A 14,144-nucleotide genomic window follows, 5' to 3' on the forward strand; every position below is an offset into this window, starting at 1 on the left:
TTTCTCAGTGGTGTGCCCTGAGCTCCCAATGTGATAGTTGCATATGGTGCTAATATCATGGTCTTCAGTATATAGGTCCTCTCTTGGTTTGGATTGAACTGTAGTCACAAGGTTCTTCTCAACTAGCGTTGGGAGCAATTCCTCATTTGTCATTGGTATTGGGTTGATGCGACGAAACACCTTATGAGGTTTGGTTCCTATATTAGCTAGGTAAGATCCCGCTATATTAATCTTAGCTCTTTCCTCAATGTCAGTACTGCTAGTGCTTCTTATCTGGCCATTCTTTACAGCTCTTTCGATCATTTCTCCACACATGACAATGTCAGAGAAACTCTTAGTGGCAGCCCCTATCATGTGATTGATATATAGAAACTTTAATGTATCGATGAATAGAGTGATGAACTCTCTTTTAGTCATTGGTGGATGTACTTGAGATGCAATATCCCTCCATCATTGAGCATATTGTCAGAAGCTCTCACCACTCTTCATCTCCATATTTTGAAGCATTGTTCGATCGGGGGGCATATCAGTCATGTGTTTGTATTGGCTTAGAAGGGCACTAGCCAAATCCTTCCAAGAGCGAATTTGGGCACGCCTCAATTGGTTATACCACCTAGAAGTGGGTCCAGTCAAACTGTCTTGGAAACAGTGGATTAATATCTTATCGTTGTCGGTGTATCCAGTCATTCTTCGAAAAAAACATCGTGAGATGGGCAATAGGGCAACTGGTTCTATTGTATTTTTCAAACTCGGGAATCTTGAATTTGGACGGAAGCACCAAGTCAAGAACTAAGACTAGTTCTTTTGCATCTATTTCATTGTGATAGCTTTATCCTTTTATTCTCTGGAATGTCTCTTTGCACCATTGTTTCAAATTCTCCGAGATCTCATTTTGGGTCCTTTTATCTTATCGGGATTTGACATGTTGTGATCAGTAAAATGATACCAAGGATAAACACAGTTGCTTTATTTTTAGTGGCAGAGAAGCTTGTTGGGTGGCTTGGAAGCTTGTGGGGTGAAATAAGTATCGATGGATTAGCTTGGACCATCACACATTCATATGTTTCACAAGTCGAGGAAATCTTCTCCTTGCATCTTTCTTGGTTGAGCACATTCAATTTTTCTACCATTTGGTCAAGTAGGTCTTTTTGGTTTTGCAAGATACGATCCATGATGGTTTTTTGTATTTGTTCCATTTTATCATCCCACTTTGCTTGCATCTTCTACAAACTCTCTTCCAACTCTTTCTTCAGCTTCTCAAATTTGGCTTCCATTCTCATTACTATGTGAACGAAGTTGAACAGTTAGAAGCACTTCCTCAGAGTCTTCAATGAGATAAACCCATGACTCCATGATTAATACATGTAAAAAATGATTCGATGAATGCCATGCAGAATGTGAATATGCAAATGCAGATGCAAAAAATGTGAAAGTGTTTAAATAAATGCAGTGTAGAATGCAAACCCTCAATCCTGACCCATTACAGGCTCGTTTGGATCGAGTTCAATTCGAGAGGATATATTCCCTTATGTCCATGCAGAGAAATAATTTATCTCACGTAAACATAAGGTATATGAACCCTAAAGGTTACTTGCTAAAACCCATGCAGAGAAACAAATTATCTCACATAGGCTAAACTTTCACCTCAACTTAAAAGGGACAAAGCTCGTAAGTGAGCTTATAATATGTGAATGTACGTGTTGTGTGTGAGGAGAAACTCACAAACCTTTAAAAACACAACAAAAAAACTACTCTCACACTTTCCGAAAATCTGTTCGAATCTGAAAATCACTAAAATCAGAAATCAATTAGTTAAAAATAAACTATGTTGAAACTCACAATAAATAAAAGGATCGTAAATTAAATACAATTTAAATTTGTAATTCCCAAAAATAAAAACAATGTATAGTCGTTTATGGCCTGACTCTCGAGGTCCCCAGAGGAGTCGCCAAGCTGTCATAACGTCTCCCCGGGGGACCCGTTAGACTTAAAAATTGGTTTTCGGGGAATGTGATGAAATATGATTTGGAAAATAGTTTGATTTTGGAGTCGCCAACAACCATTAAGTTACGTAGGTTGGAAACTTTAAATGTTAAAAAATGGTATGTGTTTTACCAAAGATTCGTTTTTAAGAGTTTGAGAGTCGGTTACGTGTGGGGAAGGGCACAACGCCCAAACTTTAGTACCTAGACAATTATATGATGTTTAAATATTGGGAATTGCAAACTCGAAAATATTTTAAATTATGATCTTGTTATTCATTCGAATTTATTCAAAAACTGTTAATTTTCGAATTACGAATGCCTTTTTGTGTGAACAATCTTCGAGAAAATATTACAGTTAGGATAATTTCCCATAGATTACTCTCATAAAAGACATTACTCGCAATTTTCGCAGAGATAAAATAAAATAAAATAAAACAAATAAAAATGAAAAGCAGTGAAAAATACTCGAAATAAATAATCGTGGAACAAAGAGAAATATCGAATACATAACAACATTTATGCTAAAAATCTTCGTAAAGACACCTTTCCTAATAGTTGGGAGATGTCTTCATAGATTCCCCTACACCATGAAATTTTCCAATTTTTATAAATACATACATACATGAAATTATAAAGATTGATAAAAAAAAGTTACAAATTTGGACCAATATACACATTTACAAACATGACAAATAAAAATAAAAATAAACATGCTTAGTAAAATAAAGGACTAAATAGCAAAAACAAAAATTTACAGGACTAAAACAACAAAACAGAAACTTAAAAGATTAAAATAGAAAAATAACTAAAGGGAATAAAAACATAAATATCATAAACCAGAGCCAAAAAACGAAAATACTAAAAAAATATAGGTATTAGAGATGAAAATACACCATAAATCAAGTTTAGGACTAAAATGAACTAACCAGAAACATGTAGGTTTAAACAATGTAGGTCTAAACCATAAATCAAGTTTATGGCCTGACTCTCGAGGTCCCCAACGGAGTCGCCAAACTATCATAACGTCTCCCCGGGGGACCCGTTAGACTTAAAAATTGGTTTTCGGGGAATGTGATGAAATATGATTTGGAAAATAGTTTGATTTTGGAGTCGCCACCAACCATTAAGTTAGGTAGGTTGGAAATTTTAAATGTTAAAAAATGGTATGCTTTTTACCAAAGATTCATTTTTAAGAGTTTGAGAGTCGGTTACGTGTGGGGAAGGGTGAGCACCCCCACAACACCCAAACTTTGGTACCTAGACAATTATACGTTGTTTAAGTATTGGGAATTGCAAACTCAAAAATATATTTAAATTATGATCTTCTTATTCATTCGAATTTATTCAAAAACTGTTATTTTTCAAATTACGAATGCCTTTTTATGTGAACAATCTTCGGGAAAATACTTCTTTACAGTTAGAAGAATTTCCCTTAGATTCCCCTCACAAAAGACATTACTCGCAATTTTCGCAAAGAAAAAATAAAATAAAACAAATAAAAATGAAAAGCAGTGAAAAATACTCAAAATAAATAATCGTGGAACAAAGAGAAATATCAAATACATAACAACATTTATACACATTACAAACATGACAAATTAAAATAAAAATAAAAATAAACATGCTTAGTAAAATAAAGGACTAAATAGCAAAAACAAAAATTTACAGGACTAAAGCAACAAAATAGAAACTTAAAAGATTAAAATAGCAAAATCCATAAACTAAAGGGACTAAAAACATAAATATCATAAACCAAAGGCAAAAAATGAAAATACTAAACAGTATAGGTATTAGAAATGAAAATACACCATAAATCAAGTTTAGGACTAAAATGAACTAACCAGAAACATGTAGGTCTAAACAATAAATAAACAAAAATGCCAAACAGTGATTAAAATAAAATATTATGGTGGCCACATTCAAACATAAACAAAAAACGGTATAATACATGAGATCAGTGACTAAAATGAACTAACAAGGAAAGTTTTACATAATTATAAATAAACTAAAGTACAATAATCTAGGCTCAAATATAAACATAAGAGTATTTAAAGTTAATAAAGGACTAATTTATAACAAATATAAAATATAATCTCAATAATAAAAATAAAATCCATTGATAACTGATAATACAACGTTACAACTATGGAGGGATCTAAACACAATTATCCCCAAAAGATCAGAACACACATGTTGAAATTACAAAGCCACAGGGACTAAAATTGATATTATCCCTAAAGAATTGAACAACATAGATTATATTACAAGGTTACAGGGACCAAACAAACTATTAACCCAAACCCAAAAATATGTTGATCCCTCCTCTTTGAAACGATATCGTTTCACCCAAGGTATATATATCTAACCCAAGGCCAAAATTTGGCCAACTTCTCTCATTTTCCCAGTTCCTTCAACTGAAGGAAGAGGGAGAATTTAAAAACTCTCTCAAAGATCCTATCAGGGAAGCTTAGGGGCCGCCGCCGTTGGTGGCCTTTCACGATGGCTCACGACGACCCACGGTGGTCGGAGGGACCCAAACTTCCCCAAAAGTTTCCCCTCCTTACCCTCACCCCGAAAATCAAGTCCAAATCCCCTAAAGCACAAACCTTCGAACAAACTAAAACAAAACAACCGACCCCCTCAAAATAAAAAACGGAAGTCACCCTAAGGTAAGAGATTTACCTTCGAAAACGGGGAAATATAACACTAGTGAGGTGACGGTGGTGGTGGATGTACCAAAGTTAAGGGTTTTTCTTTGTTTTCTTTCATTTTTTTCCTTTTATTTTCTCTCTAGTTTTTCAGTTCCTTTTTCCCCTTAATCCTTCCCTCTTCTCTCTCTGTTTTTTCACTCGAAATCCCCCTCTGTAAAATTGTTCTTTCCCACAATCACTCTCTTTTTTATCTCCCTTTTCTTATGTGATTTTCTTCTATTTGATGGATTTGAAAGCCTCTCATAGCCCGATTTTCATCGGGATTTTGTGATCTGCCTTGGGATATCTAAAGTTGCTTTTGAAAATTTTTTATCTCTGCTTTTTTCTGGCTTGAATTGGATTTCTTTGACTGATTTGTTGCTATGTTGTCACTATGGATGATGTGTTCTGATCGGCTCGGGAAGCTTGAACGTTGGCGTGCGGCGGCTGCTGAAGTTGGCGGTGGTTGAGGTTGATATTTTAGGGTTTCAACACCCTAGGTTCTAAGTGATATGGACCGTTGATTTGGGTCCAGATCCAACGGCTGGCGAGAAGAGGCTGGCAGCTAATGTGGAAACCCTAATGGGTCTAGGTGTTGGGCTAGTTCGGGTCATTTGAACGGGTCGGATCGGGTCTGATCATGGGTTCTGGGTTACTGAATGTAGTGGGCCTCTAGGTGTTGTTTGGGTCTTGGGTAGGCTTGAGCTGTATTTGGGTTGTATCTGTTTTGGGCCTCGATTGGCCTGCAAAAATTGTAATATGTAATATTAATAAAAGTAAAAATAATAATAATAATAATTATTATAATTTAATAATTTAATAACAGTTTCTCTATGGCACTTTGGGCTGTTTGCCGATGGCTGTCTACTCCTTTTTGTAAGTTTTCTCAACACGAGAAAGTCTGTTGTAGCTATTGAGCTCCCGTGTTTACAGAGGTGGTTTCATAGCCATGGTTTACCTGGAGAACTTCGTCTTCAAGCGCTGGTTTGGAGTTTCAGTCATGATCGGCACTGGTTTCATAGCCATGGTTTACCTGGAGAACTTCGTCTTCAAGCGCTGGTTTGGAGTTTCAGTCATGATCGGCACTGGTTTCATAGCCATGGTTTACCTGGAGAACTTCGTCTTCAAGCGCTGGTTTGGAGTTTCAGTCATGATCGGCACTGGATTCGGTTCCAGTTTGCTGGTTGTGCCCCTATTCGAAATTGTTAACTTTTTTCATTACACATTTCCTCATCGGAACTGCAGGCGCAAGGCCTTATGTAAGTGTTGAAAAAGTTTATGTTTTTCAAGTCGAATATTCAAATATTTTAAGGAAAATGAGATTCAAATGCTTTGGCATGAGATGTAAAGTGAATCCAAACGAATAGCTTAATTGTAATAACATGTTAAAATAGTAAAATTGATTGTCTGAGGTTGTTGTTTTGGAGCAAAACCATCGGTCGTAAAATATCATGAAACAGGGGAAGATAAGGACAGAAGCGTCACAATGTATCACTTAATTATTGCATTGGAAACAAGCACAGGATATGAAAGGAGCAATGTGACCTGCCCAAGATGGGGACTTCGATTGGGAAGCGTGGGTGGGGATAACAACGGGTCAGATTTTGATCTATCCTTAATGACAACGGGCTGAGTTTTTTATTCACTCAATTTAATCTAAAAATATGTATCCTTCATTTAATCCGATAAAATCATGTTTTTTTTTCATCCAATCTGAAAAATATATATTTTCACCTAACTCTGACATAACTCGAATTTAAGAACATAAATTTGACTTGACTTGATTCGATAGTAAAAATTAAGTACTTAATTAAAAAATAATATATTTTTAAAATGAAATTATATTATTATTCTTATGTCGGGTTGGGTTGAATTTTTTTACCCTCTACCTTTACCCGACTCTACTCGACCCAACTTCACCCTTTAAAATTATGATCTGACTCGACCCGAATATTTTTCTTTTAAAAAATCCAACATTATCAAATTAGACTAAAAAACCATCAAATACAGATTAAATTGTCACCCCTAAACATGGGTAGAGCTGCATTAAATGTTGGGTGACACCCTATTTTTTTAGATTTTTTTAATAAATTCCGTATTAAAAATAATTTTAATATTTATTTATTTAATGACATTATATATATGTGCCATGATGAACAAACCCTCTCTATCTTCAATTAAATAATTCATGCAATCTAATTGTTTTTATGGTAGGTATATATAGCTAAGTAGAACTTATATAACTATATTTTAGGGTAAATTACATATTTAGTATCTAAATTATCAGTTTTGATTTATATTAATACCTAAACTTTTAAATTTTCAAAAAGTCATACATAATGTTTAGTTTTTGTTTCATTTTAGTATCATATTGTTAAAAACTTAATGCATTTAGTACTTAAACTATCATTTTGATCCATTTTAGTACCTAAACTTTCAAAACAAAATCCAAAACCTAACGTTAAATTTTTAACGACAGATACTAAAATGAAACAAAAAGTGAACGTTGGTATGATTTTGAAAAAAAAATTAAAAGTTCAGATACTAAAACGAATTAAAACTAATAACTTGGGTATTAAAAACGTAGTTTACCTATATTTTATTATCTTTACTTAAATTATATCATTTGAGGAAAAAGAATAAAAATATATCAAAGAGATAAAATCAATAATTGCGAAGTGAAAAGACAAATTAGCCTAACGAGATCAAGAACCATAAAAAATCTGAGAGGATAGAAAGGGGATCCCATCTTTTAACCCAGGGACGACAGTCCACCTCAAGTAGCCCAGAGACCCATCAGGTCATCACCGATCTTCACCAACCATTGGGTTCCACCACGACCCCACTTTTTAATACTAAAAAAATCAAAATATTCAAATTTAATACATATTATATACGATGTTTTCAAAAAATTTGATTTGGGGACGATCAAAGTAAATTTTATATTAGAGAAAATCGATGTCGCAGCAAAATTATATTTAAAATGGATTTTTTTATTGAATTCAATTTAAATAATCGTTATAATATTTTTAAATATTTAAAAGTAATTATTATAATATATCTGTTCAGTAAATTCCCACGAGTTTTTATCATCACCATGCAAGATTCAATCATTAAAGTCAACGGTCTAGATCGTTTCCGTACATCCACTTATTCTCCCTATAAAAATCCAGCACCGCCTCAACTCTTCTTTCTTTACCTCTCTTAAAACGCTGCAACTGCAGCAGGGAAGTATTAGAGCTAAGATCTTTGGCTTATTTCTGAAATTCACCCTTTAATTTTCTTAAGCATTTCATTTTAGTACAAAATGCTTTTAAGGAGCGCATCGACGCCGTTATTTAATTCACGGATCCTACACGCGAAGGATCCGTCGCCGGAGCCCGAGTCGTCGCCCCTGATTTCACAAACCCGATCTGTTTCGTTCAGATTTTCGTGCTCGAGCGACGACTTGAGCCGGGGGGTGACAAGGGCGTTGTCGGAGACGGATCTGAGGATGACCAGCTCTCCAGTGGTACCTAAGATGGGGAAATTTAAGCAAAATGTCGGGATCCTTAATGGGATCTTTGTTGAGGACGAAGAGGAGGTGGAGAAAAACGAAGCTGGATTTCAGTTGCGGAGAACGGCGTCGCTCGCTGTGGAGAAAGAGTGTGGAATAGGCGGCGGAAACGGCGGTGGATCTAATACTGGTGACAACGAACGGGGCTGGTGGGATTCGAACAGCGGAAATGATGGTACCGAGTTGTATTATCAGAAAATGATCGAAGCTAATCCTAGAAATCCACTTCTCCTCAGCAATTACGCTAAATTCTTAAAAGAGGTAACTTTATATCATCTTTTTCATTCACTTTTTTCTTAAATAAATGAAAGGTAAGATGACTTTTTAGTTTAATCTAACGTCGGAAAACCGGTCAGGTTCGTCGGGATTTGGTGAAAACCGAAGAATACTGTGAGAGGGCGATATTGGCAAATCCAGATGACGGGAATGTTCTATCTATGTATGCCGATTTAATCTGGGAAACTCGCAAAGATAGTTCCCGAGCTGAAACTTACTACGGTCAAGCTGTTAAAGCTGCTCCTGATGACTGGTAAATACCGAAAAAAAAAGAACTATATTCTATACAATTGGTTTCATCGTTTATGTTCAATTACACATTGATTGATGAAAAAGCTTAATCTTTTTTTTCTTGCTGAAATTTGCAGTTATGTGCTAGCATCATATGCACGGTTTCTTTGGGATGCTGAGGAAGAAGATGAAGACGAAGAAGAACAAGTAGTGGAAAATTTGAGTAAAGGATCAGAGCAAAGCTTTATCCATGGAGTTCCTTCAATGCCTCCACCTTTGACTGCTGCTTCTTAAGACTCTTCTGACATAGCTTTCTCTGACTTCTGTTAATATTTACTTTTTCTTTGTTTTGTGTTGAGTAGAAATGATGTGAGTGAGCTTTGTAGTTATTGAGAACTCTGTTTTGGTCTTCTCATCCTTGGGAGTACCATGTAAAAGGAAAAAAAATAAGACATGCAAATGAAATTTTCCATTGAAGTGCTCTTGTTTCTCTCTTGATTTCTCTTTGACAATTCATGATAGTGATGATGTTGCAAGTTAAATTATCCATCTTTTCCCATCAATTAGTGTTAAAAGGATATTAAAGTTTATTCTATTTGGACTTGAAGGTTACTGAAGGTACTGATCCCCAGTTGCTGATCTTATCAGAAAGATTAAAAGACAAAAGATCCACTGTTTTTTTATTTTTACTTTTTCTTTTTGGAGTTTTGTTATTGTCCATTGCTTTTGGAAGATAATAAAGTGTGAGCATGAGAGAATATTCAAATTCTTTTCACATAATCTTTTAGACTTTGGTTGTAAAGAAAGATAAACACCCAGATTTTGATAGATTTTGGCCTTCGTTTTCCTCTGCACAGATTTCATCAAAGTGTTAGCTAGTGGGGAGACAAGGGGAGCTGAGGAAGGGATCAGATGATCCAGAACCAACCTAGAACTGAACCACTGACCAAACCGATTCCCAGGAACACGACCAACACAATCGCAGATAATTCTGCTTCCGACACTGGTACGGTCTTGGGTGCTAGGATCATCAACACGCTTGTTAGGTATCCATTAGTCAGTCCGAGCATAAAGGTTAGCAACACCACCGGTATTTCACCCTTGAGCCATTTTGGTCCGTGAAGGCAAGCGGTGAACAGTGGATAGAATAAAAGCCGGGCTATGCAACCCCATGTAGCTTTCTTAATACTCCGTAGAACATATATTGCAGTCAGAGACTTTCCCATGAAATCTGCCACATTATACGCTGTGATCAGCAAAACAGGATACCAGTCATGGAGAAGCTTCGAGTCTAAATCCTCGGCTATAAATCCAGGGAAAATAGACAGGGTCACTACGTATATCATGAGGATCCCAAGCGCTGGCCGCCAGATCTTCCTCGCCGTGGTCCAAAACTGTGGCCTTGAGCAAAATGGATCATCTCCAAGAATTCTGTAGTACTGTTGCATGACTGGTAACTTGTATAGCAAATTGCAACAAAGAATGCAGCACAACTGGACGGTTGTGCTGACTATAAAGTAAAAGTGAGCGCTAGCACGCAGGCCCTCCGGTGTTTGTGGAAGTGAAGCCTTAGTTACTATGCGTAAGATTGAAACCAGCACACCTGTATATCAGATTTAGTTAGACATTCGAGTCGTACGCAGCAACTGTTCTAGTCTTTCCTACTGGAAATTATGATGATAAATAAAGTTTGCACTTGCATAGAATAAACTCCATATTCTGAGGGATCTTTCTCAAACACACATCGAATGTAAGATATATCTAATAGCATGTTTTATCATATATGGTTTGTGTAAATATAGTTGAAACAATGGAAGTGTTACCTGAAGAGGCAGTTCCAGCAAAAATGGCCTGCATGTACTGTTTCGGAAGCTTTCCAGCAGATCCTATCAAGCATCCTGCTATCAATCCATCTGCCAAACCACATACTAAAACCGCTGCAACCGTCACAAGATAGGCTGCATTCCATTTATCTTCAGACCAACTACGATGCGACACCCAGTCTATAGTCGGAACCACCATCAGGGAGAGAAGAAACATGGAAAACCCCATGTTAAGCCTAAATCTCCGAGTCAACTTAATGCTGCAGCTACCCGAACTCATCATAACGACCAAAACCAGAACCGAGGAGCTCATGTAGGCCACAGAGAAAACCTTTTCAACATGCTTGGCAGGGTAGAGATAAACGAAGTAATCAACGGCTGTGATGAAAGCATTCCACGGAAGCAAATTGCCTGCACCTAGCATGAAATGGATTATATAAGCGACTCTGTAAGTGTCCCTCACCTCAGGCTGATGATCGGTCGTAGCCTTTGGGTTTTCCATCTCTTGCATTGCTTGTAGCTATAAGTTGTGAACACAGTATTTTGGTCGGAATTTAAGCTTGACAACAAGGTGTTCTAGAGGACCATGAATTGACTGGTTGATTAGAAAGGCATAAACAAAGGTAACTGAGGCTGACAGAGAGAAGCTTAGCCAGTTGAGCATGGGATTTGATTGATGGGGTTGGGGATTTGGAACCAATGGGGCTCATAAGGTTGGAGAAAATATGAGCTGTTTGTGGGGACGGCAAGGGGGCAATGAACGGCAGGAGTTTGAAATACCTTTTTCTTTTGTCATTGCTGTACTGCTGCTACCACCCATGGATTAACATGCCATTGGTCTTTTCAAGTTCATAATCAGAATCTTTACCAGAGCGACCCACCGATCATTCGTCGACAGCAAATGACGGCATCCGCAACAAGCACGACGGATAGATGTCAGCTGAGTATGATGATATCAGTCAAGTAAGAGTTATTGATGTTATAATAAGCCACCCATATGCAGAACTTGATTCCATTATCCAATGTGCTGTTTTGAACTATTATTCCTTCATATCTTCTACCCCTTTCCACTCGTATCTTTTTTACCTTTAATTTGTTTAGGGGAGCTGAGAAATGACACTCCATGAACAAATTCACCCCATGATTTGTGTTTTGCGGAAGTCAGACACGTCTATTAGATTGGGGTCGATTAAATGGTTGATCAACAACATATAATCAAAAGCTAAATATGAATGGCTTTCATGAAATAGGGCAATCATATTTAATACTAGCTCTTCCTTTTTGACTTGGGAAGTAATAATGTTGAACTAAATCCATAGCATATTATGTCACATTCGATTATTTGGCTTTGGTATTTTAGTTTTGTTGCAGTGATGAGTGCCGGGCTATATGAAATTATGAACTACCTGTCAACCTACAATAATGGACGTCTAAAATTGTGTTATTAAGAATTTATCGAGGGGTCTCAGAAATAAAATATTACTTATATTTTTTTTAAAAAAAATTGAATTTAAATAATTGTATTTGCGATGTATTGTCAACAAATTAAAAATAATTCAGAGTATATACTATTATATAATCACTTTAGATATTACTAACAATTTATTTGTAATCCATCTGTTTTTCTCCATTGTTGATATAAGTATACTTAACTTTAAATTTTTAAAGAGATACAAAAAATATTTTATAATAAAATTATCAATCATATTATGTTTTAATTGGGATTCAATAGTCTAATTCTACTAACAGATAAATTATTATTAAATTAATTCAAAAAATAAAATATTGCTATTAAATATCATTCAAAGAAGATATAAATAGAAGCTAGGCTCTGAGTTTACTATAGCTATTGGGCTGGTTTGAAAGAGAAGTCCATTTATCCTCTAATAACAACAGCATTCCATAAATAATTCTTTGAATAATTAATTTTTTATGTCTATTTACTAGGTTAGGATTCACGTACATTTAGTGTAAAACTTTTAATTTTATAAATTTTTATAATCGTTGGACGAGGAAAATTAAAAGTTGAAACTAATTTCTTCTTTGTTTTAGTGAATGTCTTTACATTTTCTATTGTTAATTTCAATTTTTTATTTCCTTCACCCAGTGATCATAGTTTAAAATGAAAAACTTTACAATCATACATCTTATTTATTAAATTAGATAAATTATTATGAACAAATTTTTTTATATTCCGCATATAAATAAGATACACTTATTTCTTTTAATGCTTTTTTTTTAAATATAGTATATTTTGAAAATACTTAATACAAAAGTAAATATCCAAATTTTACCAAAAATTATTTTTTTATGTTAAACTTTTTTTCGTTAAAAATAGTGATTTTTATTGTTTTCTCCGCTACAATTTTAGGTATTTACCGTTAAAAAATCGTTAAGTGACACGTGTAGGGATGGACATGATTCGGGTTAGATTTTTAGAAACCAGACCCGACCCGAAAATTATATACCCTCCACCTGAATCCCATCCGATCCTAATTTAGGGGTAACTTTTATTCAATAAAAATAATATCTAATTGAAAAAATATCTGGGTTATTATTATAATTATCCCTAAATATATAAAGTATATTTTATTATTTTTTGGTAGGATTAGGTATTTTCACTCTAAATCCGAACCCTACACGACCCGAACATATTTTCTAGAACACTCGACCCAACCCAACTCGAATCATTTTTTTAAAAAGATCTTGTTGAACTTGTTTTGATATAACAAATTAAGGGCGAAATGTTTTTTGACTTGATTGAATTTATTCAAAGGTTTCAAAAATAATTTCAAAGTCCATTAAAAAAGAATTTGAACACAAAAACAATTTTCTGGGAAAGTAGTATTGATATTGTTCATACAATATTGATATTGCATGAACAATACTGATATTGTTCTTGCAGTTAGAGATGGCAAACAGTTCATTCAGATCGGCTTTGGATTAAGTCATTTCGGGTCGGGTAATTTTGGGTCTAGATTAAATTCGGTTTAATTTTTTCGGATCGGATCGGATATGGTTCGGATCTAGTTCGGGTGTACGATGAATTGGATCGGGTCGGGTCAATTTTTGGGTCGGTGATTATTGGATCAGTTGTTTTTCGGTTCGAATCAATATCAGATCGGTTGATTTTTGGATTGAGTCAATATCGGGTTGGGTCAATACCAGATCGATTGATTTTTGGGCCAGGTTAATACCAGATCGGTTAGATTTCGGGTAGGGTCAATATTGGATAGATTGATTTTCGGTTTAGGTCAACCTTTAGATCAGGTCAATTCGGGTTGAATTAGTTATAAGTCTAATCAAAATCAAGTATATATAGAATAATTGATATATACTTGTAAAAATATGTCTTTTTATTTGTTAATTTTATCATTTAGGTTTAATTTCAATTCTCAATCGTTCAATATTTTGAATTAAACTATCATTTAGAGATGATAGATCAATAATTTGACACTAATACAATCCTATAATACGTGTTATAATTTGTTATCAAAATTTTATATTGATCTAGTATGAAATTTTATAATGAGAACTATTTGATAAAGAGATAATTTTTTTATTAAAAATTGTATTTACAATT

At 34.9% G+C, this 14,144-nt stretch overlaps 2 protein-coding genes across 2 annotated transcripts; one reads left to right on the forward strand and one right to left on the reverse strand.

Annotated features, from left to right (window-relative positions):
• The first annotated feature begins 7,854 nt into the window (after positions 1-7,854).
• On the forward strand, positions 7,855-9,215 carry LOC120169315. The gene is made up of 3 exons (XM_039177495.1): positions 7,855-8,492; positions 8,588-8,760; positions 8,876-9,215. Exons 1-3 carry the CDS (start codon positions 7,983-7,985, stop codon positions 9,030-9,032), a joined length of 840 nt encoding a protein of 279 aa, XP_039033426.1. The 5' UTR covers positions 7,855-7,982; the 3' UTR covers positions 9,033-9,215.
• A 278-nt stretch (positions 9,216-9,493) lies between these two features.
• LOC120169314 (equilibrative nucleotide transporter 8-like) lies at positions 9,494-11,215 on the reverse strand. The gene is made up of 2 exons (XM_039177494.1): positions 10,562-11,215; positions 9,494-10,341 (listed from the first exon to the last, which is right to left on the reverse strand). Exons 1-2 carry the CDS (start codon positions 11,070-11,072, stop codon positions 9,647-9,649), a joined length of 1,206 nt encoding a protein of 401 aa, XP_039033425.1. The 5' UTR covers positions 11,073-11,215; the 3' UTR covers positions 9,494-9,646.
• Positions 11,216-14,144: the final 2,929 nt, after the last annotated feature.

The sequence above is a fragment of the Hibiscus syriacus genome, unplaced genomic scaffold (genome assembly GCF_006381635.1).
Source record: "Hibiscus syriacus cultivar Baekdansim isolate YM2019G1 unplaced genomic scaffold, ASM638163v2 tig00111758_pilon, whole genome shotgun sequence".
Taxonomy (NCBI): Eukaryota; Viridiplantae; Streptophyta; class Magnoliopsida; order Malvales; family Malvaceae; genus Hibiscus; species Hibiscus syriacus.